The 27,071-nt window shown below is 38.8% G+C and overlaps 1 protein-coding gene, 1 long non-coding RNA gene and 1 other non-coding gene across 3 annotated transcripts in view; 1 reads left to right on the top strand and 2 right to left on the bottom strand.

Annotated features, from left to right (window-relative positions):
* Positions 1-21,104, top strand: part of EPB41L4A (erythrocyte membrane protein band 4.1 like 4A) — a 234,511-nt gene extending 213,407 nt beyond the window's left edge. Inside the window, exons 18-23 of the mRNA XM_063087716.1 lie at positions 2,021-2,140; positions 14,620-14,667; positions 15,195-15,263; positions 16,453-16,563; positions 16,747-16,828; positions 20,976-21,104. Of these exons, the coding sequence (XP_062943786.1) occupies positions 2,021-2,140; positions 14,620-14,667; positions 15,195-15,263; positions 16,453-16,563; positions 16,747-16,828; positions 20,976-21,104 (559 nt within the window). The remainder of the gene's footprint in view (positions 1-2,020; positions 2,141-14,619; positions 14,668-15,194; positions 15,264-16,452; positions 16,564-16,746; positions 16,829-20,975) is intronic.
* A 2,624-nt stretch (positions 21,105-23,728) lies between these two features.
* On the bottom strand, positions 23,729-25,240 carry LOC134371041 (uncharacterized). The gene is made up of 3 exons (XR_010022695.1): positions 24,737-25,240; positions 24,204-24,276; positions 23,729-23,871 (listed from the first exon to the last, which is right to left on the bottom strand). It is a non-coding gene; the product is annotated as an uncharacterized LOC134371041 (long non-coding RNA).
* LOC134371383 (small nucleolar RNA SNORA13) lies at positions 24,370-24,502 on the bottom strand. The gene has a single exon (XR_010022809.1). It is a non-coding gene; the product is annotated as a small nucleolar RNA SNORA13 (small nucleolar RNA).
* Positions 25,241-27,071: the final 1,831 nt, after the last annotated feature.

Genomic DNA, 27,071 nt, shown 5'->3' with positions numbered 1-27,071 from the left:
TGAGCTATGCAGTGATTTCATTCAGAATGGAAGCTATAATCTAAAAGACTCTAGGGTTAGGATACCTGAGTTTTATATGTAATCCTGGGCCTGACAATTTAGGTGTGGATTCTGTGGGAGGGGAGATGCCACCTTGTCGGCCAGACACCTTCCCATTGGTTATCTCTTCTTAACCCTGGTCCCTCAGTCCTAGGAGTGTCCGGACTGCTCACCTACCAGCAGGCCTGGTGAGTCACTGACTCACATGACACATGCAGTGGCTTGTGTGTGTATGTCCTGGCCATGAAAATGTGTGTATGTTACACGCATACATACTGTACACGCACACGCATACCCACATGGCATTTTCAAACGGGAGTGTTTGTTTCAAAGAATGATTAATAGTTATGATCTCAGGTAGTATACTTTCTCATATTTTTCTTCAGATATTTGTAATATTAAGGTCGATAGCAGTATATGTTCAATTTTAATTTACTCTGTACATGCCATGAGAGAGGGAACTATGTTCTTAAATCGGTGAAAAATACCATGACTGTGTCCTGTTAATCTTCAAATAATAGCCTATTAGAAATGAAAACTTTAGCAAGGAAATATACACACTTCAAAGGCTTGGTGTATGCTACAGATAATTTTTTACTTAACACAATTCCCCTTTAATCTAGAGCGATTTAAATAGTTTCTTGCTCATGAGGAACTGTTCTTTCAACTTGAATTCGCTTTACATTATCTCTGTTTAAGTTATATGTGAAATGAATATTTGTCACCAGTACACTGATTTGTATTTATAAGCAAATCTAAGTCTATACTAAGTGCTGTAATAGAGGAATGAACCAAAAGACATCTGTGCAGAGAGAGATGACTCCCAGTTTGTCTGTCCTTTTCACTTTTGCCCTGAAGCAGGCGCTTACGCATTCACAGTACTGGGGTGAGTACCTGTCAGTTCTGAGCTGGTCTCTGTACGTCAAGAGATGAGCACTCTGGAGCAGCTTCCTAAAAAGTAAAGTTAAATATTCAAATAGCAGTATTCAGTTTTTGCAAGGAATACGCACAGCATCATTGTGGTGTATTTGAGATGGTATTTACACATTAATTAAGCACATGCTTCATTAAGTACCTGCTCCCCCAGCTTCCCCTTGTCTCCCCCCACCCCCCATCTTGTAATAGAAAGACTTGATATATCAGAAGTCCAAAACGTTTTCAGGCTGAGTGTAGTTCATGGGTGGGTTTTGTTAGGTCCTTACAGTACCTTAAAATTCAGAATTGATTGCCAGTACATGGAAGAGTTTACTTTAGAACCACAAATTTGTGGATTCTCTTTTTAAAAAGTGACAGGATTTGGTAACACCGCTCTGTGATCCCACACGGCAAGTGCCTGTGCTCCCAGTCCCCACTCCCCCCCATTTCCCATTCCCTCATTTATATTCCTTGCCTGGCCTTAGGCCATCCTGAGTGTCCATCCCTTTTTCCCTCTCACACAGTTGAGCAGCTGTTAAGGATGTGGGCTTACTCAGCTGCAAATATGTTATGCCACCATCTTCAACTTTTTGTACTTCTAGTTTTCTGTCATAGAGATGGGAATTATATCTGGTACCTATTGTCCATGAAAACTTTGACAATTAGAGTGAATTTATAAGTACACTTTAAAGTAAAATTATTTATGCTACTTTTAGCTAGCACATTTAAAAAGATTACTTTGTTTCAAGTTTAAGATTGACACTATAGCAGATGGCACTTTTTTTAAATCAAAATTTAAATACGTTTTAGATGAGGTTTTACTTGACATGTCTTTTTCTTAGAAAAGTGAAAGTCAAAGGTAGAAGTCTGAAAATTACTAATATATAGTTACAGATTTAATATGAATATTATGTACTTATGGGTATATTAATCCAGTTAACACATTCTTAGCTTTCAGGGATTATAATAAAATTGCTGCTGCTTAAATAAAACAGCCTTAGGATGAACCAAAAATAAGGCTCCGTGTGTGGATGTTAACTTTAGATGGATGGGTTTTTCTTTTCAGAATACGGCAAGAGAATGATATGGTTGATTCAGCACCTCAGTGGGAAGCCGTATTAAGGAGACAAAAGGAAAAAAACCAAGTGGACCCCAACAATAGGCGATCCAGACACAGATCTCGCTCGTATGTGGACTCTTTTTATACTTTTATTCAAAAACACTGAGCTTGAAATAGCACACGGGTGCTCGGGTCTTCCAAAGTGGTTCCGTTCAACCTTGATTATCCCATTGTTTATTTGTCATATTTACCTCCTTATATTTGTGACATTCATTAACCATATTTGAAGCCATACAAGTTGGAGCACAGCCAAAACAAAATGTCATGAAAACAAGACTGTCAAAACCATATTTTTGTTTTGTGTTGTTTTTAAACAAAAGCATACTGAACTGAATAAATAGGAGTAGTCTCCTTTGTTGTGGAGCCTGGCTCTTGGTGAAATACCTGCTGCTTCTCTCAATTTAAGTCTGCAGAATTCTCTGAAGTATTGTTCCGGATTGAACCAGATGTGAATATCTTCCCATCCAATTACCATTTGTAAGCAGTAGTCAGTGAGTGATTCATTACACCCCAGTGTTGGGATTTGTGTGCTCCTCCTGTTGCTAGGCAATACCATGTGTGAGCACAATTACCCTATAATGGTGAGATTGCCAGTCCCCCAAATTAATTTTCTTTGAGCTGAAAAAGTTTGTATATTTAAATCTGTGCATCATCAAGGTTTAGACCCCTATTCCACTCCACTTCCCAAAGCATACCTTTTTAAAGTAAGCCAAGACTAACTACAGATCCTATCCTAATTGTGGGTGGTTAGATGTCTGGAGTTGATACTCCTGGGAGGAGTGATTAGTGTCTAAGATAAGGCAATGGAAGGATGTTGGAGAGTGGATGTGGAGACAACTTGGTTAGGTAGGTGGGCAGCTCTAAGGGAACAGGCAGAAGGTCCATAGGGAAGCTGTGAACACCAGATCAGGTTAACAGAGGCCAGGAAAGGACTCTGGAGGGTACACCCTAGGACCCTGTATGCTGTGGGATTCTAAGGGATGCTTCTCAGTTGTAGATGCTTACCTTTTAATTAGAAGTTAACTCAGACTGTGTTATTGTTTTTATCAGCAGTACATCATAATGAGCGATGACTGTTTCTTTTGTAATAGAAAACCTGCAAGTAGTCACTAAGCAGTGTACACCTTACAGATTTATTCATTACTCCATAATGTATTTTTTTTGGGGGGGGTAACCTAATTAAACCGTTCAATTCAATTTAAAGAAGTTAGTGAAAAGTTCCTTTTGTCTTAATGTACCTCTCCCCAATCCCATTACAAAAGGGAGGTTTAGATATGGAAGAATCAGACCTTACTGAAGACAGTTCAACCAAAAGGCACAGAACCCAGGGTCAGCTCCAGCATAGTCCTGGTGAATCTTTTGCGGCTATGCTTTTACCTTTCCACGTGGAACCTTTTTCTGTGCGAGACTTGTTATACACAGGGGTTGGTAACTTGATATTAAATCTTAAAAGAGCATTCTGTTTTTCTAATCATCTCTAAAGTGTTCTGAGTTCAAAACAAGACAAAAGGGAAAAGTAAAGTAAAATTAGGAAAAATTTCCTTTATGGACAAAAGGGAAAAGTAAAGTAAAATTAGGAAAAATCCTACATCTAAATTTTGAAGAAGTCAAAAAACATTCCTGGAGGCCATACTAAAGAAATGGAACCATTCATTTATGAATAAAATCAACAGAAGAACTCAAAGTTGCTGAATATTATAGTTACTACAGTCCAATTATATTATGGGGCAAATGTTTTTATATGGGCCTGGAAATATAATGACTTTAATTAGTGGTCTGAGGTTCACTTAACAGCCTAAGGAATAAACTTTTTAAAAATTGGAGTAATTTGAGGTGAAATTTACATACAGTCAAATGCCGTCTTCTTAAGTGTACAGTTCAGTGAATTTTGACATGCATTCATAGTGTATCCATCATTCCAGTCAAGATGTAGAATATGTCCATTATCCAGAAAATTCTCTCAAGTTCCTTCTAGTCAGTCCCCACCACCCACAGGCAATCACTGTTCTGACTTCTATCACAGCTTTGTCTCGTGTTGAGTTCCATATAAATGTAACTACACAATGTGCTCTCTTTTAAAATCTGGATTCTTTTACTCAACATGTTTTAGGGATTCATCCATGTTGTTTGCATCAGTGGTTATTTAAACGTTTTGAGTAATAGCTCATTGTATGACTATCCTACAATTCGTTTATCCATTCCCTTCTTTTTTTTTTTGCGACTGGCTGGTTCAGGGATTGAACCCTGAACCTTGGGGTTATCACCACCATGCTCTAACCAACCAGCTATCCATTCTCCTCTTGATGGTCATTTGGATTGTTTCCAGTTTTTGCCAGTGTCAAAAGTTGCAGTATGCATTCTACATTCTGTACAAATGTATCTGTGGAATATGTTATCTTTTGCCTTATGTAAATACCTAGAGATGAAATTACTGGGTTAGAGGGTATTTGCATGTTTAATTTTATAAGGAAGTACTGATATGATTTCCAAAGAGGTCATATCATTTTACACCCCACTAGCAATGCATGCGATTTGCCATTCTGCCCCAATCTTGCCAATATTTGGTTTTGTATGTGTTGTTAACATTAGATTTTCTAGTAGGCTTGAAGTGGTATTCCTTTGTAGTTTTAATTAGCATTTCCTTGATGACTAATGATGTTAACCACATTTTTGCGTGCTTGTTGTTTATTCATATATCTTCCTTTTTAAAGTGTCTGTTCACATTTTTGCCTATTTTTAATTGAACTGTTTGTCTTTTTTATTATTTATTTGTACGTTATTTATATATTCTGTATGAAAGTCTTTTTAAGATATGTGTGTTGTGAATACTTTCTCCCAGGCTGTGATTTGCCTTTTCATCTTCTTAAACATTGTTTTATGATGAACAGGATTTTGAAATTTTGATGAAGACCAGTATATTATTTTTTAAAATTTATACTTAAGGCTTTTTTTGTTTTTGCATCATAAGGAATATTTGCATACTCCAAGGTCACGAAGTTAGTCTTATATCTTTTTTTATAAGCTGTGTAGATTTTCCTTTTTTTCTTTCTTCTTTTTGGCAGCTGGCTGGTATTGGGATCCAAACCCTTGACCTTGGTGTTATACACCATGCTCTAACCAACTCAGCTAACCAGCCAGCCCTTCTTTTTTTTCTTCTTAAGGTCACACTGATTTTAAACCATTCTTCTTTTCTAATATAAGCATAAAATTATAAATTTCTCTTTAAGCCTTGATTTAACTATATCTCGCATATTTATGACAAGCATTGTTTTTATTGTCATGCAGTTTAAAATAATTTTTAATTTCTCTGGCCATGGATTTTTTAGTAGTATATTGTTTAATTTCCAAATATTTGGGGATTTTCTAGACATTTCATTATTATTTTCTTACTTAATTCCATTGTAGTTGAAAAAAAGAAAACTATAAGATTTTAATCTTCTGAAATTTATTGAGACTTTTTTAAGGCCTACCATACGGTCTTTAATGATGAATGATCTGTGTACATGAAAAAAATGATTAGTCTCAGTCATTAGGTGTCAAGTACATCCAGTTTTAGCTTACAATGTTGTTCAGATTGTCTGGGTCATTTCTGATTTCTTTACCTACTTTTCAATCAGTCATTGAGAGAGGGATGTTAAAATTTCCCCCCAATCATTGTGAATTTGTTTGTTTTTCTCTTTAGTTCTGTCAGTTTTTGTTTGAAGTTATTCTGAAGTTCTGGTATTAGATATATACATACTTGTGATTTTTTTCTTCCTGATGAATTGACCCTTTATTCTGGTAATACTCATTTCTCTATGTCTACTACACACATGCACACGCGCACACGCACACGCACTACACCTTTTTCATTCTCACTGTTTGCACAGGGTATATATCTTTTTAATCCTTTTACTTTAAGCCTAACCATGTCTTTATATTTAAAGCCCATTTCTTGGCAGACAGCATGTAGTTGGTCTGATTGTTTTTTTTAAATCTAGTCTGACAGTCTTTACTTTTTAAGTTGAATGTTTAATCTGTTTATAGTTAACAGGATTATATTAGTCTTTTGAGATTTAAGTCTACCATCTTGTTTTTTCCTACTTATTGTATCTGGTTTTTTGTTGGTTTGTCCCTCCTTCCTACCTTATTTTGTGTTCACTGAATATTTTTTACTATATTTTACTTTCTCTGTTGATATCTTACATATACTTCTTTTTATTCTTTTTTATTTGTTGGTTTCTCTCTGGCTTACAGTATGATTCCTTAATTTATCATAGTGTGTTTAGGATTAATATTGTAACATTTTACATAAAATTTAGAAACTTTGGAAAAATATAGCTCAATTTATCCCCTTCTTTTGTGCTATTGTCATGTATTTTATTTTGTATACTAGAAGCCCCACATTACAATGTTATTATCTTTGCTTATACAGTGAGTTGTTTTTTAAAGAAATTAAGAAAAGAGGAAGAAAGACTTTATAGCTCCTATGGTGGGCAGAATAATGGCCTCAAAATATGCCTGTGTCTTAATCTTCATAACTTGTGAATATGAGGGTACTTCAAAAAGTTCATGTAAGGATTTGTAATATCTTTTAATTCTATTTTTCCATGAACTTTTTGAAGTACCCTCATACATCACACTAGATAGCAAAGGAGAATTAAGGTTGCTGGTGGAATTAAGGTTGTTAATCAGCTGATTTTCAGCAAGGGAAATTAGCATGGATTATTCAAGTACACCCAAAGTAATCACAGGGGTTCTTAATAATGGATGAAGGGACAGAAGAGGAAATCAGAGTGATTCAGTTTGAAAAAGACTCAACCTGCCATTGCTGGCTTTGAAGATGGAGGAAGGGACCTTGAACCACAGAATGCAGGCAGCCTCTAGAAGCTGGAAAAGGCAAGAAAATGTATGTTCCCCTAGAGTCTGCAGAAAGGAATGCAGCCTTATCAATACCTTGATTTTAGTCCAGTAGAACTTTTGTCAGATTTCTGCCCTACACAACTCTATAAAATCATAAGTTTTTGTTGTTTGCAACCACTAAGTTTTTGGCAATTAAATGTAGCAGCAATAGAAAGTTAATAAAGTTACCCACATATTTACTGTTACCAGTGTTCTTTATTCCGTACTCTGGATCTGATATTCCATCTAGTTCTGATTTTCCTTCCTTTAGGATTCCTTCTAGTACAGGTCTGCAGATGACAAATTCAGTTTTATTTTATATATAAGAATGTCTTTGTTTTACCCATACTTGTAACAGGTATTTTCACTAGCTATAGAGTTCTGGGTTGATGCTTGTTCTTTCACACTTTAAGGGTATTGTTCTCTTGTCTTCTAACTTCTGTTGTTTCTGATAAGAAATTAACCTTCATTCTGTAGCGACTGCATGGGATTTGTCTTTTTTCTCTAGCTACTTTTATGATTTTTTCCCTTTATCTTTGATTTTCAGCTGTTTTACTATTGTGTGGCAAAGTTTGGTTTTCTTTACTTTCTTGTTTCAGTAATTTGATGTTTTTCACCAAATTTGGGAAAATTTTGGCCATTATTTTTCCTATTTTTTTTCTGACCTATTCTCTTTCTCTTTTTCAGGTGTGTAGTTATACATGGGTACTTCAAAAAGTTCATGGAAAGATTTGTATTATCTTTCAATTCTATTTTTCCACAAACTATTTGAAATACGCTTGTATATATATCTAAACCACTTGATATTGTCTCACAAGCAACTGAAGTTCTGTTCATTGTTAAAAATACTTTTTCTATCTTTTTTCAGTTTTGATAATTTTTATTGATGTTTTCAACTTCATCAACCCCTCTTTTTCCCCAGTACAATCCAATCTGATATTAAACCCATTCAATGAACTTTCTACTGTCCTGTTCTTGAATTTCAACTTCATTCTTTTTACACTTTCCATTTCTCTGCTGAGATTTCCAATCTGTTCACTTATTGTGTTCATACTTTCCTTTTATTTGTTGTACATATTTAGAAAAGGTATCTTAGAGTGCTTCTTGGCTAATTCCCACATCTGAGTCTTCTCAAAGTCTTTTTCTATTAACTGCTCTTTTTTCCCCCTAGATTATGGTTACACTTTTCTTTCTCTCTGCATGTCTGGTAATTTTTTAGGAAGCAAGAAGAGGATTTAGAAAACTCATATGCTAGAAATTTTAGAAGATATGTTATAGGAGTTTGAGATTATGTCTGTCTTTAAAAAGTGTCAAATTTTGTTCTGGCAGGCAGTTAAATTACTGTTGGATCCTCTTGATCTTATCAGACTTGTTTTTATGTTTTGATAGGTGGGAGTTTTTAGTTTTGTCATTAGCCTAGGGTATGTTCTGTACTTTAGGCTTGGTCCTTATTCCTAAACCATGGCCTTTCTGGGATCCTAGTTGAATGCACACAGTGCTCAGCATGGCTTCTCTACTGTGACTGTGACAGAGCTTTGTCTCCCACCACTTCACCCTCCCTGGTATCTCTGTCAGCTTTCAGCCTTGCAGCAGCCATTCTCTATTAGACCTCAGAGAGTATCATCTGCTTATGTGCAGGTTATGTGTGGTGAACATATTCAGCCAACCTCTTAAAGAAAATCCCCATGTAGACCTCAGGAGTCCCCAGAGAAGCTCTCCCCACCCCTTTCTTTTTTTTTAATTCTGAGCTGTAAATTTCAGCCTCATCTACAGCCTAAAATCTGATATGTTTTTCCTCAGCTCTGAGAGGCTGTTGCTTCTTGAGCACCACCTCCCTGTACCACACTGAGGAAATGCCCCCAGGCAGAAAACTGGAGCAAATGGAAGGTTCACGTTGGACTTCCTGCCTCTCAAAGACCACAGGCTTGTGCTGCCCAATGTCTGAAAATAGTTGTTTTGTATATTTTGTTTTATTTTATAGTAATTGAGGATGGGAGGGTTTGTCTGATAGCAGTTACTCCATTGTGGCCAGAAGTTCAGGAATCCTCTTTTGAGGCAGAGGAAATATCTTTTTTGAAGTGGGGGTTGGGGGGAGGAGGAGTGGCTGGCTGGCTGGTACAGGGATCTGAACAACCTTTGACCTTGGTACCAACACCATACTCTAACCAAGAGAAATATCTTTAAATTGGGTCTGAAATCAGAAAAAAATCTAATGGTACTTTAAATTTAAAATCTTATTTAAATGTTTCTATTATGAAATATTACCTACATGATAAAAATATCAGATCAGATGGAGGATTCTCAGAACAATGCAGGTGTATGAGATAACCCATTAAGAGTTTGATGTGTGCCTTTCTGGAATTTATTTTTAAAGTAAGCCATAAAAAGATTTAACAAATGTTTAAGATGATTTTGGAACTTGATTTACAAAATAATTGATAGGACCAAAGTGCAGTTAAGGTAGAAAGAAAAGCTCTTTGTGTGAAAATTTCATTCAGCAGCTTTATTTAGAAGTTGCTCTGGCTGGGTAAAAAGCAGGTTGAGAAACAGTAAGAAAGGAAGCAAGAAGAGCATTTAGAAAACTTTTGCAGTGGTCCAGGTGAAGGATGATTTTAGCTCAGAAAAGGTGGTGGTGGTGGTGGTGGAAATGAAGAGAGAAGTAGGTGAATATACATTTTGGAGATGAAGCAGAGAGATTTGTAGTGTGAGAGGAATTATGGATGACTTAGTTTTTGAGCTGATAACCGAGTGGGCAGCTGTGTTTTTTTACTGAGATGGTAAGGGATGGGCTGGGGAAGTGTGGGGACAGATTCAAGATTTCTGTTTTGCTAGGTTTGAGATGCCAAACTGGAGATCAAGGGGAAATGTCGAGTGGGCAACGGAGTAAACGTGTCTAAACTCCGCAAGATGATGCATTACTTTATATGCAACAAACTGAGTCTTTTATTTGAGTTGTGTTACCAAAAACCTGAGGTTTATTGACGATTAAGAAAATGCCTGCTGGGTGCTGTTGTCACACCTCTGTTCTCATCCTGGGACTCCCAATTTCAGCGTATTTACCCAGTCTCCAGGAGATTCCAGTTCCTCGTCTCGAAAACATGGCTAATACCATCCTCATGGAATTTTGCTGAATGTCAAATGCCCAGATGTAAATACTCACAGTGGTGGTTACCATTATTTGTAAGTTCTCCAGGTCTCAGTTTATCTCTCGAAACGCTACAAGGTATTTGATTTTTGATGAGAAAGCGGTGAGAAGTGAGTGGAGTGGGCCAACTCACATAAAGTCCTTAAAAATTAGAATTTTTAAGGTTCTTTGAGAATTTAGGAATTACTACATCTTTCTTTAAAAGTAGAATCATGGCTAGAGCAGTATCTGAGAAAAATAATGAAAGTTGTTCTTAATAAATATATATATATATATAAAAAACATCTTCACATAAAAATATATATTTTGTTTTATTTATAAATATGTATTATATATATGTATATTTTGCGTTTCAGATGTACAGTAAACCACTGATCTCTCAGTTACTCCTATATTCTTAAATTCCTACTGTAGTATATGTAAATTGCCCATATAGAAGTATCCACTTAGGGTCAAAATGTTATGATACATTGTTATTCATTCATTCTGTTTTTTTATTACCAGTGAGGAGCTAGAAAATTATTATTAAATACCAGAGACATAGAGTAGTATAAAGTACAAAGCCCCTCTCTCCTAAAGAGCATTAAGATGAAATATGGTTGGATCTTGTCTGATAAAATGTTAAGTAAATTTCTATCTAGTACATTTTCCAGCTACATTTTCATGACATTAGTATTTACTATTCATTAGAAAAAAAAGTCAGCTTCGTTGAAACAGCTTTTCTACATGGGTGAACATTTTACTCTGGGGTATTTGGAAGAGGCATTGAAGCTCAAACAATAGTTTTGGTTCATCGTGTGTGCAGGAAAAGTCTAGGGCTCCCTCTGGTGGTGATCTTACTACTTTAACTGAAAAATATTGATAATGGGGAAGATGAAGTTGTCAGGGTGAAGTGACAATGGTCCAGTTAAACACAAAACGGAAGTCTGGTGCATTAAAGATTTAACAGGAAACACCCAGAAGTGACTCCTGAGCAATCTGCAGCAGCTAGGTTGCTGAGCTCTGTGGCTTCCTAATGCTTCTTTCATTCAGAGGGGGAAGAAGGGAGGATAATTGTATTTATTCTGACCACTCAGGAATGTGATGGAGAATTACTGAGATATCTATTAAGTGCTTTAAATTCTTTAAATAAAGAGGTTTTGTAAACTTACATATTTTCAACTCTAATTTTTTTTTTGAGCAGTGGCCAGTATCACAAAAATAATAAACATCAAATGTGGCCATATTTATTATTTTTTAGCATAATATAGTATACAAAATACTGTATGAGAATTTACCATATAATATATAGCATATATTGTATAATATTTTTTAGATAATACAGTTAGAGAGTTTGGGTGGTATATAAAAAGATTATATGCAATGATGGAGTTTAATTCCTTTGTGGATTTATGAATTGTTTTTATTTTAGGGTTTTGAAAGAAGGGAGAGTGATTTATTTTTATTTTTTCTTTTTTTCTTTTTATAAAGATGACCAGTAAGGGGATCTTAACCCTTGACTTGGTGTTGTCGGCACCACACGGAAGAGTGATTTATAAATGATGGCTCATCAAAGTAATTTCTCTGATTAATTTGAAGTAGAATACTGTATTTGTATAGGTGTGGATGAGGGAGGCTTTTGAAAAATATTGGACTAATATTGAACTGCATGTTTATTTTTTATATATGTCATCCCTACATACCACTCAGGGTTCTACTTCCTTAGGATCTTCTTTGGAGAGTTTAAGTAAAACATCTGCATAATTAAGGGCTTTTAATTAAGAAAAATGGCTGTTAAAATTCCACGGTTTCCAAAAACCACAAAATGATGTGAGCCGCAGATCATGAATTCATCCTAAATTATTGATTAAATGTGTGAAGATGTAAGCATAAAAATAATAAAGTCCTCATTAACGTGTAGCTTTTGTTTACATTTGTTAAGTCACAGGTGGCCTAGCAATCAGAGGAAATTAGCATTATTTTAACTTTGGAACTTTGCCTTAAAGCTGTTTGAAACTGCTGACCATTTCAGAACTCAGTTTAGTTAAAAATATGATTATTATGGTGCTATAGAATTTAAAGATATAGACCAAACTCCTGAATCTTTTAGGACTGACATTTATGACTTAGAAGGACTGACAACCTCATTCAGGTTAAGATAACATTTCTGCTGATTCTTCTTCTGAGACGGGAATGAAAGGCATTTCCTGTGCCTTTCATGGCACAGTAATTGGCAATAGTAATTTTTTTAAAAACATGAACATACCTTTTTTTTTTTCCCCCTGATAGTTAAGGCAAAAAATTCTCTTGGCTTTAAAAAAATCAGACAAGATAGAAAAGTGTAAACAAGAACATAACATTACCTGCAATTGTAACACTGGGAAATAGTCACTGGTAGCAGTTGTTTATGTACCATTCACACTCACTGTCTCTCATCACGAGGCCTGGTGTGGGGGTCATGGGCTGTCTGTCCTCCTTGCCCCTCGTAACCTCTCATTCTCCCTCTGTCCTCCCTAAAAGCATCAGCTTTGAATCTCACACCAGCAAATGACACCACCCACCACTCCACCTTGTAGTTGCCATCATCTGGGTCCTGGGCCACTTCCCTCAGTCTTTTACCATTTAGTTCCTGCCTCACTGTCATTCTCCCCAGCACTCTTTCAATAGTCACATCATGGATTGTTAGGATAACTTGGCCTCTCAAGTCCACCACCCAACTGTAGCCACTTAAATCCAAGGTCATGCCCTTGGTCTGTGGTTTTCAACTGAGGGCCCTTTTGCCACCCAAGGAACATTTGGCAATGTCTAGACATTTTTGGTTGTCACACTGAGGAGGTACTACTGGCATCTAGTAGGTAGAAGCCAGGGGTACTACTGATCATCCTACTCCTCACAGGACAGCGTCCTACAACAAAGAAAGGTCAGTGGTGCCCAGAGTCACTGGAACAGATAATACCCTCAAGATTGCACCTTCTTGAAGTAAGAATGATTATCCGTAGAATAGCTTCCTAACCAACATACTCCGTAATATTTCAGACTACTGGGTGACTTTCTGTGAGAATCAGATGCTGAGTACAGTCACAACTGAATTGTCATTCGCCCAGGATAGAATAATAGCTTAGTGCTTTCCAGTACTAGCATCTTCTCTGACAGTATCATTTAATAGGTTAACATATCATCTGGTGAATCAGACCAGCTAAATGTAGGAAAGGCAGCTTCCATACAGAAAATCTTTCCAAAGCAGTTTTTATGATTTTTTTTTTTAAGCATACAGTTTTATTCTCATCATCTACATTTAACAGTCATACCTGGTCTGAGACTGAGGCTTCATCCACTCGCCCTCATCTTCCATGTTTTGTCTCCTTTTCAGTTGATTAGAAGGTCCTTATAGACAGATTTTTTTCCCCAGAAGGAAAAACCACCTTAGTCAATTAAATGGCTAGAAAGTAGCTTATTGTATTCTGTGGGCTCAGAAAGCGCTACCAGCACACCTCAGTGGTGTCTTTATTAACTAAAATAAATCAAAGCATTGATGATATCATATGTTGAAAGCAAAACTGAGCCCCAAAATGCTGATACATGTTATGAATGTAAAATTCCACAGGACAGAGTATATCAGTAGCTTTACTTAGCTCTGGATCTTTTAATTTTTAGGAGTTGGGTGCTTTCTTTGCACCTATTATTAGACCTCTGTTCTCTTGAAGGGACTGATGAAAGTTTATTACCTTACTAGGAAAAGAAGTCATTCTGTGACAACAATTGCAGTGATAGTAGATTTCTAGTATTCATTGCTACAATGGGAGTAATAGTTAATACAGAGAGTGTGCACACATGAACACTGACTTTGGATTTCTAATTCTAGGAAGTTAAAGATAGGGGTATAATTTCTACTCAAGTAGTTCTTGCAGGAGAAGTGATTTGTGGGGTTGGTAGTTAGGGATGGAGAAGGACATATAGAGGGTGGCAGTGTGAGTGGAGCTCACAGATGGGTTCTAGCATTTATGGGCCCAAGTTTTGGTGCAGAAACACAACACCGGATGTAACATAAAAGATAGGTCATTTGTACAGAGTCTGCCATTGGGGCTGTCCCACCAGTTGCTTTTCCCTTGTGGTTGTTGCTTCTACAAGGTAATCACAGATCCTGTTGGGACTTTTTCATAGTAATAGTATCAGAATGAGTTCTTTTTTTGCCTTTACTTAGAAATAGCTAGAAGAACCACAAACAGAAGTCTGGAGTCATTGTTCATTGTACAGTCACCACTGGAGGGTGTGTGAATGTGGCCTTGCAGTTCTAAGCTCTTTCATTAAATGAAGCTCTGGTTATGACTGGGTTTTATGTCATTTTTCTTCAGTTGCACTACAGATAACTTTTCTGATATCTTTAAACTAACCATCACATTAGCTCTCCCTGCCTGACCTTTCCTTGTCTGGTCTCAGCAGGCAAATAGGAACTAAACAGTCTGCAAACTATTACAGTTATCTATTACATTGCTAGATGAAGCCTGTTTGCAGAGATGCATGTTGTTTTCTCCATTTATAGGAGAAGCCCGGACATCCAAGCAAAAGAAGAGTTATGGAAACATATTCAGTGAGTACTGTTTTGTTTCTCAGTGTTTTATAAAGAAGACCCCTGGCACTGAGTGGCAGCCCCATGCTAGAGCCTGCCAGTCATCCTGTTATCCTCATGGGTACCTGGCCTTCCCACACCAGCAACCATCTACAGGCAGCCTTCCCACCTCCTAACTTAATGTCATCTTGCCTTAGACAGGCGAGTGGTTTACAACGAATACCAAGGAAAGTAAATTCAGAAGAAAAAAGATAGCCATGACAAGGAAGGGAAGCAGATCTTTTGTAGGGAAATGGGGGATGGCTGAAGAATTTGGATGTAGAAAAATTGAAAGAAGGCTAAAGAGCTGTAGAAAAGGTTTTCCTCCCATTTTTTCCTTCAACACATTCTAGTTTTTTAGTCTTTGTGCCTGGCTTATATTTATATAAGTTTTTTTTAACACTGTCTTAGGGACAAAATTAGAAAGGGAAACTTACCTTCGGATTGTGAAAGATGTTAGCATTTATGCCAGTGTTGCAACTTTCATTTTCTTGCTTATTCCATTTCAGAAAGGAACTTGTGGATCCATCTGGACTGTCAGAAGAACAATTAAAGGAGATTCCATACACTAAAATAGAGTATGTCTTTGAAAATCTTTTCACTGAAGTTTTATTAGTGCTTATAAGTGAGTAATCCATTCTTACTCTTCAGTTGTATTCTATTCAGTGCTTTAATTTTAACTAAAACTAAAAGTGACGGTAGGGAAAGAGGTAGAAAAGGGTGTATTAAAGCTAATTATTATTCTGCACTACAATCACTGCCATTTCCTATTAGGTGTCTTTTTGTATATGGTAGGTCCAAGTTGGCTTGTGATGAATAATGTCATTTAAAAATAAATTACCTTTCTGAGGTATTCATTGATTGGTAATAAAGTTTATTTTTATCCATTATTTTAACACCAATAGAATTATTTTGACTGCAAAACCCTGTCATTTAAGCCTGAGCCAATCCCTGTCATAGAACTAGCACACTGAACAGGCTTCGTGCATGCCCAACAGGGTTCCCTAGTCACCGGTCAGTGTAGGCTGCAGCATACCTCTTTTCCTTGTTTTCTGCCTGGCTATATAATTGGTTACGAGAAAGTGGGAGTCTGCTTCATTGCTTTATTTCCCTTCTGCAAACCATGTGTCCTTCCCATCCTGGGTAAATAGCAGGTTGATGCACCCCGGTCACCCTCCCCATCTTTTCGGCTAAAGAATAAATTCTTTTTTTAATAAGGTATAATCAACAAATAATAATTGTATATATTTATGGTATACAGTATGATGTTTTGATATCTGTATACATTGTGAAATGATTAAATCAAGCTATTTAACATATTATCTCACATACTTATTTTTAAGAACATTTAAGATTTACTTTCAGTTATTTTCAAGTAAAGACTGAATTCTTAATGACAAGTTAGTTAGTAGCTAGGACAACAACTAACTTTTTTTGTTTGCATTATAGATTTTTTTCTTCCACACTACTGGAAATAATTTAACTGTGAGGAATAATTTCACTTAAAATTGTTGATTAAAAATATATATATACACACATGTACATACAAATACTATAAATAGCTTCATTTTCATGTATGGTAAAGGGAGTGTTTTTCTATTAACTTGTGAAATTTAAGTAACTAAGGCTTTCAAAGCCCAGGAGTCAAGTTCTTTTTAAAACTTTAAAAGTCATTATTCCTGCGATTTCAACGTTAAGGAAGAATTCCAGATTATCCTGTTGTGACTTCTGGTGTGTTTGTTTCCATGTGTTCTGGCTGCTGTTCAGGACTCAAGGTGACCCGGTCCGTATCAGGCATTCTCACTCACCTAGGAGTTACCGCCAGTACCGCAGGTCACAGTGTTCGGATGGAGAGCGGTCAGTGCTGTCGGAAGTGAAGTAAGTGGGCAGGCCTGAGGACATCTGGACCCTCATGGCTGCAGGACAGTGCAGTCCAAAGGAACTTTCTGTGATGGTGGAAATGTTGTGTGTCTACGCTGTCACCCTTTTCCAACGTAGGTTCTGATTCTAGGTACTGTTCCAATCATTAATTTTACTAATTCTAAAACTCACTCTCTGCAGTTCAAAATCGGATCTTGTACCACCACTTCCGGTGACTCGTTCTTCGGATGCTCAGGGATCTGGTGGCTCTACAGTTCATCAGGTTAGTAAGAATAAAGTTTTAAGAAGGTGCCATACTGATGACAATTTTGAGAAGCACTTTGTGCTTTGGGGAGTTGCTCTGGGGAGGCAGGGCAGTGAATCTTCAGCTTCCTTCTGAGGCTCTGTATTTTAAAAGAACATGTAAGGGGAGAAGGATGTTTTGAGATTAAGGCCCATCCCCGGGCATGGCCAGCACCCCCTGAAAAGCGCGCGTGCGCGCACACGCACACGCACACGCACACACAAACATTTAGGGAACATGATAGGAGGAGAAGTGGGGAGTGCATGATCAAGAACCCAGGCACAATCTGGGAAGAGTAACGTTAGGAACAAGAACTAGATGTAGTGCAAGCTCTAAAAACTATCTGAGGCTTGGGGCAAAGCCAAGGATAACAAAGATCATTGGGAGCCAGAATAAAGAAACAATAGCTTCACCAATAAAAATGAAATACTTCTGGGTATTTTGTGAGCCAGGAAAACAAAGAGAAAGTGATAGACGCATAGGGGGCATATGTCCTTCTGTTAACTGAGGGCAGACAGAAGAATTCCTCAAGTCCTATTATTTCTGTCTTCTCCGTCAAATAGAATTACTTTCTTCCTGGAAATGTTTTAAAATGTGGTTAAAAAGGAATTCAAGGACATAGCAGAGCACCTAGCTGCCTCAACAAAATCAATTTTTCACTCAACTGAATTTGATATATCACAACCACTGTAGCAAACATTTCAGGAAGGCGTTTGACACCACCTCTCATGGTATATTTTTTAATAATACGGAAAAAATGTGGGCTGAATAAGACAGTTGAATGGGAATATATCTGGTTAAACAACCATTCTAAAAGTTGTTTATGATGGATCAATGTTGGCCCATTTGTTCATTGTTTGCAGTGCTGTGGTTTTTAGTCTTGATTGGATCATAGATCCCTAGGAAAAGCCAATTATAACTATTGTCTTTCTCCCCATAAAAACGCATGTAAGCACATATACAGCTTTGTACTTAAATTCATGGAGTTCATAGACCACCTAAGAAGCCCGACCCCTGCAGTATTCATCATGTACTGCCTTTCATTTGCTCCATTTCATTTTTATCAGTGACTTGAGCAAGATCTGTGCTAATTTAGGTTAGGTTCCCTAGAAACAGATCCTGAGATGGAAATTTGCATGCAGAAAGTTTGTTGGAAATTGCCCTTAGGATCAGCACTTGTTGAGGAGTGAAAGAAGATGGGTTTGGGCAGAGGCAAGAGTTGAACTGTAACGCAGTCCCAGTAGACATAAGTTGATCCTGTGGGGGAGTTCTGGAGCTGAGATGGCCCTTCACGTTCATCCCACCTTGAGATAAGGGGGTTGGACCTTAACACACTTACACTCACCCTGACCATTAGCAGATGTTGGATAAGAGGTGCTCCTGGGGGGGGGGGGGCATGACCTTGGGCGAGGTAGCTCTCTTTAGTCAGGGGCAATCCCTGAGGACGGGCCTCAGTTTTGAGCTGTAAGGCAGCCAACACTCCCGGCAGTTGGGGGAATGAATGCCAAAGTCCAGAATGGAGATCTGAGCGGTAAACACAGCTTCTACAACAATCTACCCATTTGATTAGATAAATCTGGGGGAGCTAGTAGGTGGTTCAAACAATGTGTTTCAAGTTGGTAGCACGTTTCCAAAATGATATTTATGATGAATTGTTTAGGCTTTGCATTCAGACTGACCTGCCTTATTTGTGTGTCTTCATCTCCATATATAATTTCGAGCATGCTATGTAACTTCTGCATGCTACAAGTTAGTAACTTCGCATGCTACAAGTTACATAACTTCTAAGGTTCAATTTCTATACAATGTAGATAACCTACCTCTTAGGGTCATTAACCACTGTTATCCTTCTGAGACTTTTCTTTTTGTCTTTTAATTGGTTTCAATATAAATAGGAATTTTATTTTATTTTTGTTTTTCCAACTACTCTAGACTCCCTAACTAATCACCATGACTCAGGAATTTCATAAAAACTTATAAACATTAAATGTTGAAAGAATAGCTTTCACTTTGCACACAAGAACCACTCACAGGCATCTTCTGACAGTGGCACTGATACTAAGCTTGTCTCTGGGACACCTTTGGTTTTGAATCCAGCAACTATCCAATGAGCATATCTAAGAGGTGTCAAGCGTTTGTCTGAGCAGCCAGCAAACTACAGCCTGTTTTTGTACAGCCCAAGAGCTAATAATGGTTTTTACACTTTTAAAAATTTGTTTTTTTTTTTTTTTTAAAAAAAACAGTAATATGTGACACAGACAGGATATAGTCCACAATCTGGCTCTTTACAAAAAAAGCTTGCTAACCTTGGCCTAGACCTACAATACATAAAAGTAAACAGGCAAAACAATGAAGAATTAAGCATTACAAAGAAACAAAGGCCTGAGTTAGAGAATCAGTGGGGTGAAATCATTTTAGATAGACAGGGTGGCCAGAGAAGGTCATCTCAGAAAGTGGTGGTTCAAGCTGAGACCTGGTGGGTGAGATGGAGCTAGCCACGTGAGAAGGCTGATCTAAGCAGAGGAAAGTGCATAGCCTGAAATGCTGACACTGGAACTGGCCTGGGTTTGAGGAGCTGAAAGACCAGTGTGGTCTGAGCAGTGAGTGAGAGGCAAGGATAACACAGGACCTTAAAGGCTGTGGGAAAGAGATTTGGATTTTATTTATTATTTTTGGTGGCTGGCCAGCATGGGGATCTGAACCCTAGACCTTGGTGTTATCAACACTGTGCTCTCACCAACTTAGCTAGCCAGCCAGACCTTTTTTGTTTTACTTCTGAGTGCCGAAAGGAAGCCGCTAATCTGGCTATGGTGTGAAGGGGCTAGGGTGACCAGTGGAAGCAGGAAAGCTCATTTCCTAAGTTGGATCATGGTGCGAGAATTCACACAGTGGCCTGCCCTATACCTCATCTCGCATTTTCATGCAGAAGGCTGAAGAAGAGTGGAGTGGATTAAGAACCTGATTAGATTTACTTATTTCCTTAAGGTCTGCAGATGGAAGGGAGAGATCTAATCATAGACGAACTTAGAAGGTAGCATTTTAGGTCACCTCCTAGCTCCTTTTCTGGTTATTCTTCTGATATATTCTTTTCCTCTCTCACACTCACTGGTGTACTCTTCCCACGACCTCTGGCTATCTAGAAATCTTCCATCCCAAATACATTGATTCATACTTCCCATGCCTAGCAGAATAGTTACTCCATTAGTGCTGCTTTGAATGTCAGGAAAACAAATTAAGCCAGTCATAGAACAGATGAAAGATGACCAACCCCGCCCCCCACCTAAACATAACTACTTCTTAAAAGATGGTTTATTTTTAGCCCAAATGAATCTTAAAATAAGAGAGTTCTGGACAGTGTAGTCCATTATGTGTCCATATACTTTTGGGGAGGGAAATATGCTTGTTAGCCTCTTCTGACAGGTTAGGCAGTCTCTAGGAGGTAAGAGCAAAGTAAAGCAGAGGTACTGTGTGAGGTACTGTGTCATTCTCAGGGCCTCCACCTGTGGTTGTGGGAGATGTACAAGACCTGATCCCAGAAGTACTGGGTGTGGTACCCAGGCTCTGGTAACTCAGCTCCCATTTCTCCATGATGGTCACTCATGATATCGCATGTCCCAAGTCTCCCCACCCCAGCTGACAGGTACGTCTAGCTCCAAGGGATGGGGGTCTCTAAGACATAGTACTGTGCAAAAGACATTGTTCTTTCAGTGACTACTGAAAATATAATCAGGGAACATGTATAGATTACCTCCCACTCTCCATTCTCTTCATCACTCTGCCTTCCTTGGGAAAGTAGAAAGGCTGAGAACCTGGTTTTAGAATTACTCACAAAGAAATGACACTAATTTGGGTAAATGATGCCTAATTTTCATGAAAAAAAATTCTCATTATGCATGTAACTGTCAGACTAACTTTATTATATTTAAGATTAAACACAATCTTTGTTTATAGTTAACGATTTAAATAGAGGGAATGTTTGTTGAACTTTTGGTATCATGAAATTTTTGAATTGTATATAACTTGATGTTTTAAGCTTGGTAGTTTCTGATGTATTAATTAAAAATATACTTAATTTGGCTATATTTTCTTCTGAATCTTTCTGTATTTTTCCAATATTTTATTTTAGAAAAGAAACGGGTCTAAAGACAGCCTGATTGAAGAAAAATCCCTGACATCTCCAAGCAATCCGGCTGGGAAACACACAGCAAAAACAATAAAAACTATCCAAGCTTCTCGCCTCAAGACAGAAACTTGATCGTAGGGAAGGGCCAGGGACGGGGGTGGGAAAGGGTTTGTGTGCCACTGGTACTTTTGAAACTGTGAATTAGACAATTATTCAAATATCTTGAACCTGCAAGTGTTTCTTCAGCACAAGAAAATATGCATCTTTTGCTTCTTTTAAAGGTTTAACTACAGCATACTTGTGCTGAAGGGCCTTTTTATTTTAACTGGAAGCATAGTTTTGATGCCACATTTTCCTTCCTGAAACAAGATGACCGTTCACAACCAAGACTGGATACTTCTGATCAACATTCTGCAATTTTGGACTGCAGCTGGCTTGCTGTGCAATAGTACACCAAGAGGGAGGAGAATGTTCTCCCCAACTCTAGGTGGTTCTCAGCTAGTGCCCAGATGCTCAAGGACTGAGGCATCACTGTCAGACTGCAGGTATTTTTATTCGTATAAATATTAATTTTCTTTGTAATACTGTATTTTGTGGCATTAAGTTCCACTGGTTATTTACAAATGTAAAAAGCTTTTTTGTTTTTCAGTGTTGCTTTTAATTTTTGAAGTGTCCTTGTGTTTTCAGAAAAAAAGTGTGGATTTCAGTTGACCTCTGACTTTTCAGTCTCATATGATCTCCACCCTGCCTGGCCATCAAACTCCCCAGTGACTATTCTGGATCTTTAGTCTCCCCAGATGACTTTGCAGTCTATAGGGAGAACAGAAATGCTTATGCAGGACAATTCTCCCACACCTGCTGTCAACCCAGTTCTGCCTTCCTTTCCTGTCTGTGCTTTGGATTCTCTCCCCATCTTGCCTCTGCTTTCTCCTGTAATAATGTATTCAAACTATTCCTCAGCAAGAACCTTGCCACTAGGTTTTAAAGACTAATAAAAATGGAAACAAACCAACTTTCACAATCACAATCCCTCTAGCTACTATCATTCTTCTCTCCCCCATTCTCAGCTATTTCTTGAAAGGACTGTCTTTAGCCAGTGTCCTCAGTTCATCTAATTCCTACTTTATCTCTAATAGTTTCTTCTCCACTAAAATCACCATGTCACTAAATCTCAAGAATTTTTAGGCCTTGCAACATTCTTTTGCTTTTTAATATATCCCTATTTTGTTTCTACCATTCTGACCATCCTTTACCACTCATCCTATCTTGCCATAAACTGTTGCAGTTTCTCAAACTTCAGACCTAGCCCCTATTCCTCTACTCCAGGGAGATCGCTTATACTCATGGCTGTAAGATTTATTTCTGTAGCTTAGACTACAGAGCAGTGTTCTACTGCAAAGCCACTTGGATTCTCAAAAGTAATTCAAACTCAAATAAATACTGTTCCCTAGCTGGATCCATTATTCTTGGGAATGTGTAAGCTAGACACCTAGCAGTCGTTATGGACACTTCCAGTATGACCAAGTCTTGTTGGCTTTCCCTGTACAATCTTTTCACTAATTTTAGCACCACACTGGTCCAAGCTGGTCATCTCTTGCCTAGACAATAGCAGCCTGTAATTGGCACACCTGCCTCCCTTTTCTTGCAAATCTAAACTTTTTTCTACCACAAATTTCCCTTGCTTGCTTTAATAAAGCTGGAGACTTAAGTGGGCTGGCCTTTTTACTTACCTCTTCAGCCTTATCTTGTAACACTCCCATCATAGCCATCTTATAAGCCTCATTAAGCACCCAATTCTAAACAAGTGTACTGGGGCCGGCCCGTGGCTCACTCGGGAGAGTGCGGTGCTGATAACACCAAGGCCCCAGGTTCGGATCCCATATATGGATGGCCGGTTCGCTCACTGGTTGAGTGTGGTGCTAACAACACCAAGTCAAGGGTTAAGATCCCCTTACCGGTCATCTTTTTAAAAAAAAAAAAAAAAAAAAAAAATAAGTGTACTAAGAGAGAAAGCAGCCAAAAATGTTAGACATTACGTCGACTTATGGTCCTATCTTTTTTCCTACTCCAAGGCCTCCCTCTGCACGTCATTCTAACTTAGCCTTGCAAAAATGGCACCCACTTTCAGCTTAAAAAAAAATTAAAAGATGACTGGTAAGGGGATCTTAACCCTTGGCCGAGTGTTGTCAGCACCACACTCTCCCAAGTGAGCCACAGTTTTGACTGCACTCAGGTTTCTCTTCCTTGGTCAAATCCTACCATGGGACTTGTCTCACAAAAGTTTTACATTTGTGATGACATTCCCTCCTCTCAATTGTAAACTTCCAAAGGGAGGAATTGTGTTGTACTTACTGTTGTATTCTCTGCTCCTAGTACAGTGCTTTCAATAAAATTTTTTGAATGCCTAACATACTATTTGTTCTTTCCTGCAAAGTGAAGGCAGAAGATTTGCAAAGGTTGTGTACAATCTAGTTGGAAAAAAGTATACAGTGAGTGCAGTAAAGCACACTTATGACCCAGAAATCAGCTAGTCTAGTTCTATTCATCATGGATGAGTCACTGCAAGCACTTTTTTCTCTTTGGGCCAAGCACAAGCTATTTCACAAGGCTATCAATGACTGTGGGAGCACTCAATATGAATCTTACCTGCTGAGATAGAACATAATTTTGAAGTTGTTGGGGAGATGGAACCTGCCCTTTGATCTTCCAGTAAGAGAAAGCTATTTTCTGGGAGTTGATCATTTAAAACACAAATCTCAAGCACATTAAATATATTTATTCATATTTATGGACTGTCCAAAAGTAATTATTTCAGTACTCCTCAGGCTCCTGGAAATTTTTAAATGTTCCAAGCAACTCTTGTGAAGATCAAATTCTCAAAATCCTCACCAAGGATATCCTAAGAGAAAAAATAAAGTACTCAATTTGACAAGCAAATATTTACATGAGTCATGTCTTGGAAGAACTTTAGCTACTACACATAGAAACATATAAATCTTAAGCGATTGAGAATGCCAGTACTATGTATGTTTCTCTGAGTTACTCAGAAAAATTAGAACATGTTCACAAAAATAATCTATCTGGATAACTATAGATGTAGCACTAACTAATGCTAAAGAACCATTAACGTTAATTTTATACTCACTAGACAAGGCACACCTATTTATTTAAAAGGTGATAAAATTTCCATTACAAAGTGCTTTATGATACAAACTTCAGCAGTAACCCTACCTTAAAGTCACCTCTGTGCTCCCAGATGGTATTCAGCTGGCAGGTGTCTGTACTTCAAGGACTCATCTTTCACCTAACAGAAATGTTAGAACTGGTTAAAAGAAGCTATACACAATGTTAGCAGACTCTGAACCACATGTTGTAAACGAATCAACATAAAAGCATGAACTGTTACTTATGCAGCTCCTACACCAAAGATATAAAATTTAAGGGCAGTAAAAGCCGCAAAGTGTTTAATTTACGCCTTTTTTGACACCACATTCACTAGTTTCCAAAAATGAATGGGCAACACAAAGGCTGCATAAAAACCGCATGCGGTCGGCTCTATGGCACAGGTTGCTAACTGGCTGAGATGAACTTCTGCTGATTAGAGTCTGGAAGGGAACAGTTTACTAATCCCAGCTCTAGGTTTTCTCTTTGATCCAAAATCCGACTTGGTAATGAAAAGTGAATTACAGAGTATTTTAAGCGGTTGGCTGAAACTCTTAAAACCCGAGGCAACGGGTCTTTTTTGTACTAACTTGAAAACTCACCTGCAAGGTTGGCGACACTCATTCAATTTCCGCCAAGTTCTGCACCTGTAAGCAGTTGTGATAGTCTCCACCTTGAATGGCTTTGGCTTCTACACTGAGTTACTTTACGGTGGGGTAGAGCAGGTAGAAGGCAGTTAAACGGGGGGGGGGGGGGGGGGCTTCCCGCTTACACGGAAAAAATCTCCGCCTATGTTACAAACTCCCTGGCATACATAGTCGACGATCAATGAACGTAACTCCACCTAAACTAATCTCATTTCCGGGCAAGGGAACGCAGGCCGAAGGCGGCCTCGGGCCGCGGAGAAAGTGGCCGAGGCCAGGCCGCTGTCCTCCACGCATTCACGGCCCGGAACCGTCAGACCCGGCCTGGCTGTTGCTGGCGCCTCACCAGGCTCAGGGCGCTCGCGCTCCCCTGCCCGGCGCCCCGGCGTGGGAGGGCATGTGGCCCCGAGGCCCAGCCAGCCGCCAGCCCGGAGCCCGCAACGCAGCTCATCACCTCCATAGCGCCGGAGACAGGAAAGGCTGCCGCACGTTCCCACAATGCTTTTCTACGACTGGAAGAACCCACTGTCCGAGGGGCGCGGGGAGAACGGACTGTACCATCGGCCGCCGCACTCTGGCGAGACGCCGCCGTGTGGCCGGAGGGAGAAGCGCCCAGTGAGGGGCTGTGGGGCGGGTCTCCGAGCGGAAAGAGGACTGAGAAGCGAGGGAGCTCACCTTGAGTCCCCTTTGCGGTTGTGTGTCCAGTTTTTTGGGCCAAGAAGGAGGTTTATCAAGTGTGGATATCCAACCACCTCTCCTCCCAGGGTCAGGAGCATATGGTCAGTGCTGAGCAGCGGGCGTAGCCTAAAGAACTTCAGACCCCGTGTTTTGGGGAATGACAGACAGAGCTCATTGTCTGCAGTTGAGGACGAGTAAGGTCATTCTGTCAAAAATATTTAGTTAATACTATGCTCCATGCTTTGTCCTAAATGCCTGGGAATCAGGTGGGAATGAGACTGACAAGGTTGCTGTCTTAGACGCTGGTTGGGCGAGAGAGACACTGAACAGGTGAACGTGGACACCGTCACTCCACACGGTGTAGGCGCTAAGAGGGAAGCGGGAGGGGGTGATGCGACAGAGCAGCGCCGTCCCTTAGAAAGGCCGGGCGAACCGCAAATGGAACTGTAAATTTTCAAATCGCCACTTTATAAAATGTAAAAAGAAACAGGTTAAATCAACCTATGCATTCTTTATCTCAATAATTTTATACTGATTAGATGTTGAAATGATAATATTTAGCATATATTTAATTATTATTCAAAGTCTTAGAAATCCGGTGTTTATTTCCTACATCCAGCACATTTCAGTTCAGACGAGGCACATTTCAAGTGCTCGGTAGTAGCTCATGGGGCTAGGGTATTGATGGCAAGACTGGGGGTGAACTTTGAGCAGAGTGTGTGTGGATGGTCATTCAGCAGGATCTGGGGACAGCAGGCCTTGGCCAGTGTGGCTGGAGCAGAGCCAGGAGAACAGAGTGATAAGATGCAGCAGAAAGGACTGGCAGGAGGAGCTCATGTAGGGCCTTGTACCTGTGGTAAGGAGTTGTGATTTTATGCTGAAATTTTAGAGTTGATTAGTTATCACCACAGAAATAAAGCAGAGATTGTTAATTGGCTATTTTCTGGTAACCATATCTCCTTGAAGGGACTAGAAGGGCACTGAGAAAGGCTGACTGGTAACAATTATGTCTCCTTGTTTCTCTAAGTCCTAGCAGAGATTCATACAGAGACCACAGTCTCAGCACCTTTCTTTGTTTCTTTCAAGCTTACTGCTAAAAAAAATTGTAAAAAGGAAAAGAAAAGAAAAGGAACTTATCTCCAATCATCAAGTTGTATACATTAAATTCTTACAGCTTTTTGTATCACAGTCATACCTCAATAAAGTGGCTTTAAAAAAAAAAAGAAAAGAAAAATCAGGTCCACAACCCAGTGGTCATCATACAAGGACTAGCCTGAATGATAACAAAATCAACTTGAGGACAATGACTATACAGAAGTAAATGTCTAATAATCACAAAAAGGTAAATAACTCCAGACCTGCATTAGGAAGTCACTGTAACAACTGGGGCAAGAGAAAAGTTGGGAAGGAAAGTGACACCACCAAGAATGTCATCTAAAAATGCTGAAGGGTACAGTGAGGGGATTATAAGAAGCCTTATCTTGCCTTCTCATTGGGGAAAGTCAGGGAGAGGAAATTTCCCTGGGCTGGGGCTGTCAGCAGACCTAGGAACATCTAGCTCTGACACTTGTTCCCTTTGATAAATGACCACCATTTTGAGCCTGTTATCTCATTT

This window comes from Cynocephalus volans, chromosome 2 (assembly GCF_027409185.1).
Source record: "Cynocephalus volans isolate mCynVol1 chromosome 2, mCynVol1.pri, whole genome shotgun sequence".
Taxonomy (NCBI): Eukaryota; Metazoa; Chordata; class Mammalia; order Dermoptera; family Cynocephalidae; genus Cynocephalus; species Cynocephalus volans.
This window is presented reverse-complemented; position numbering and strand designations above follow the sequence as displayed.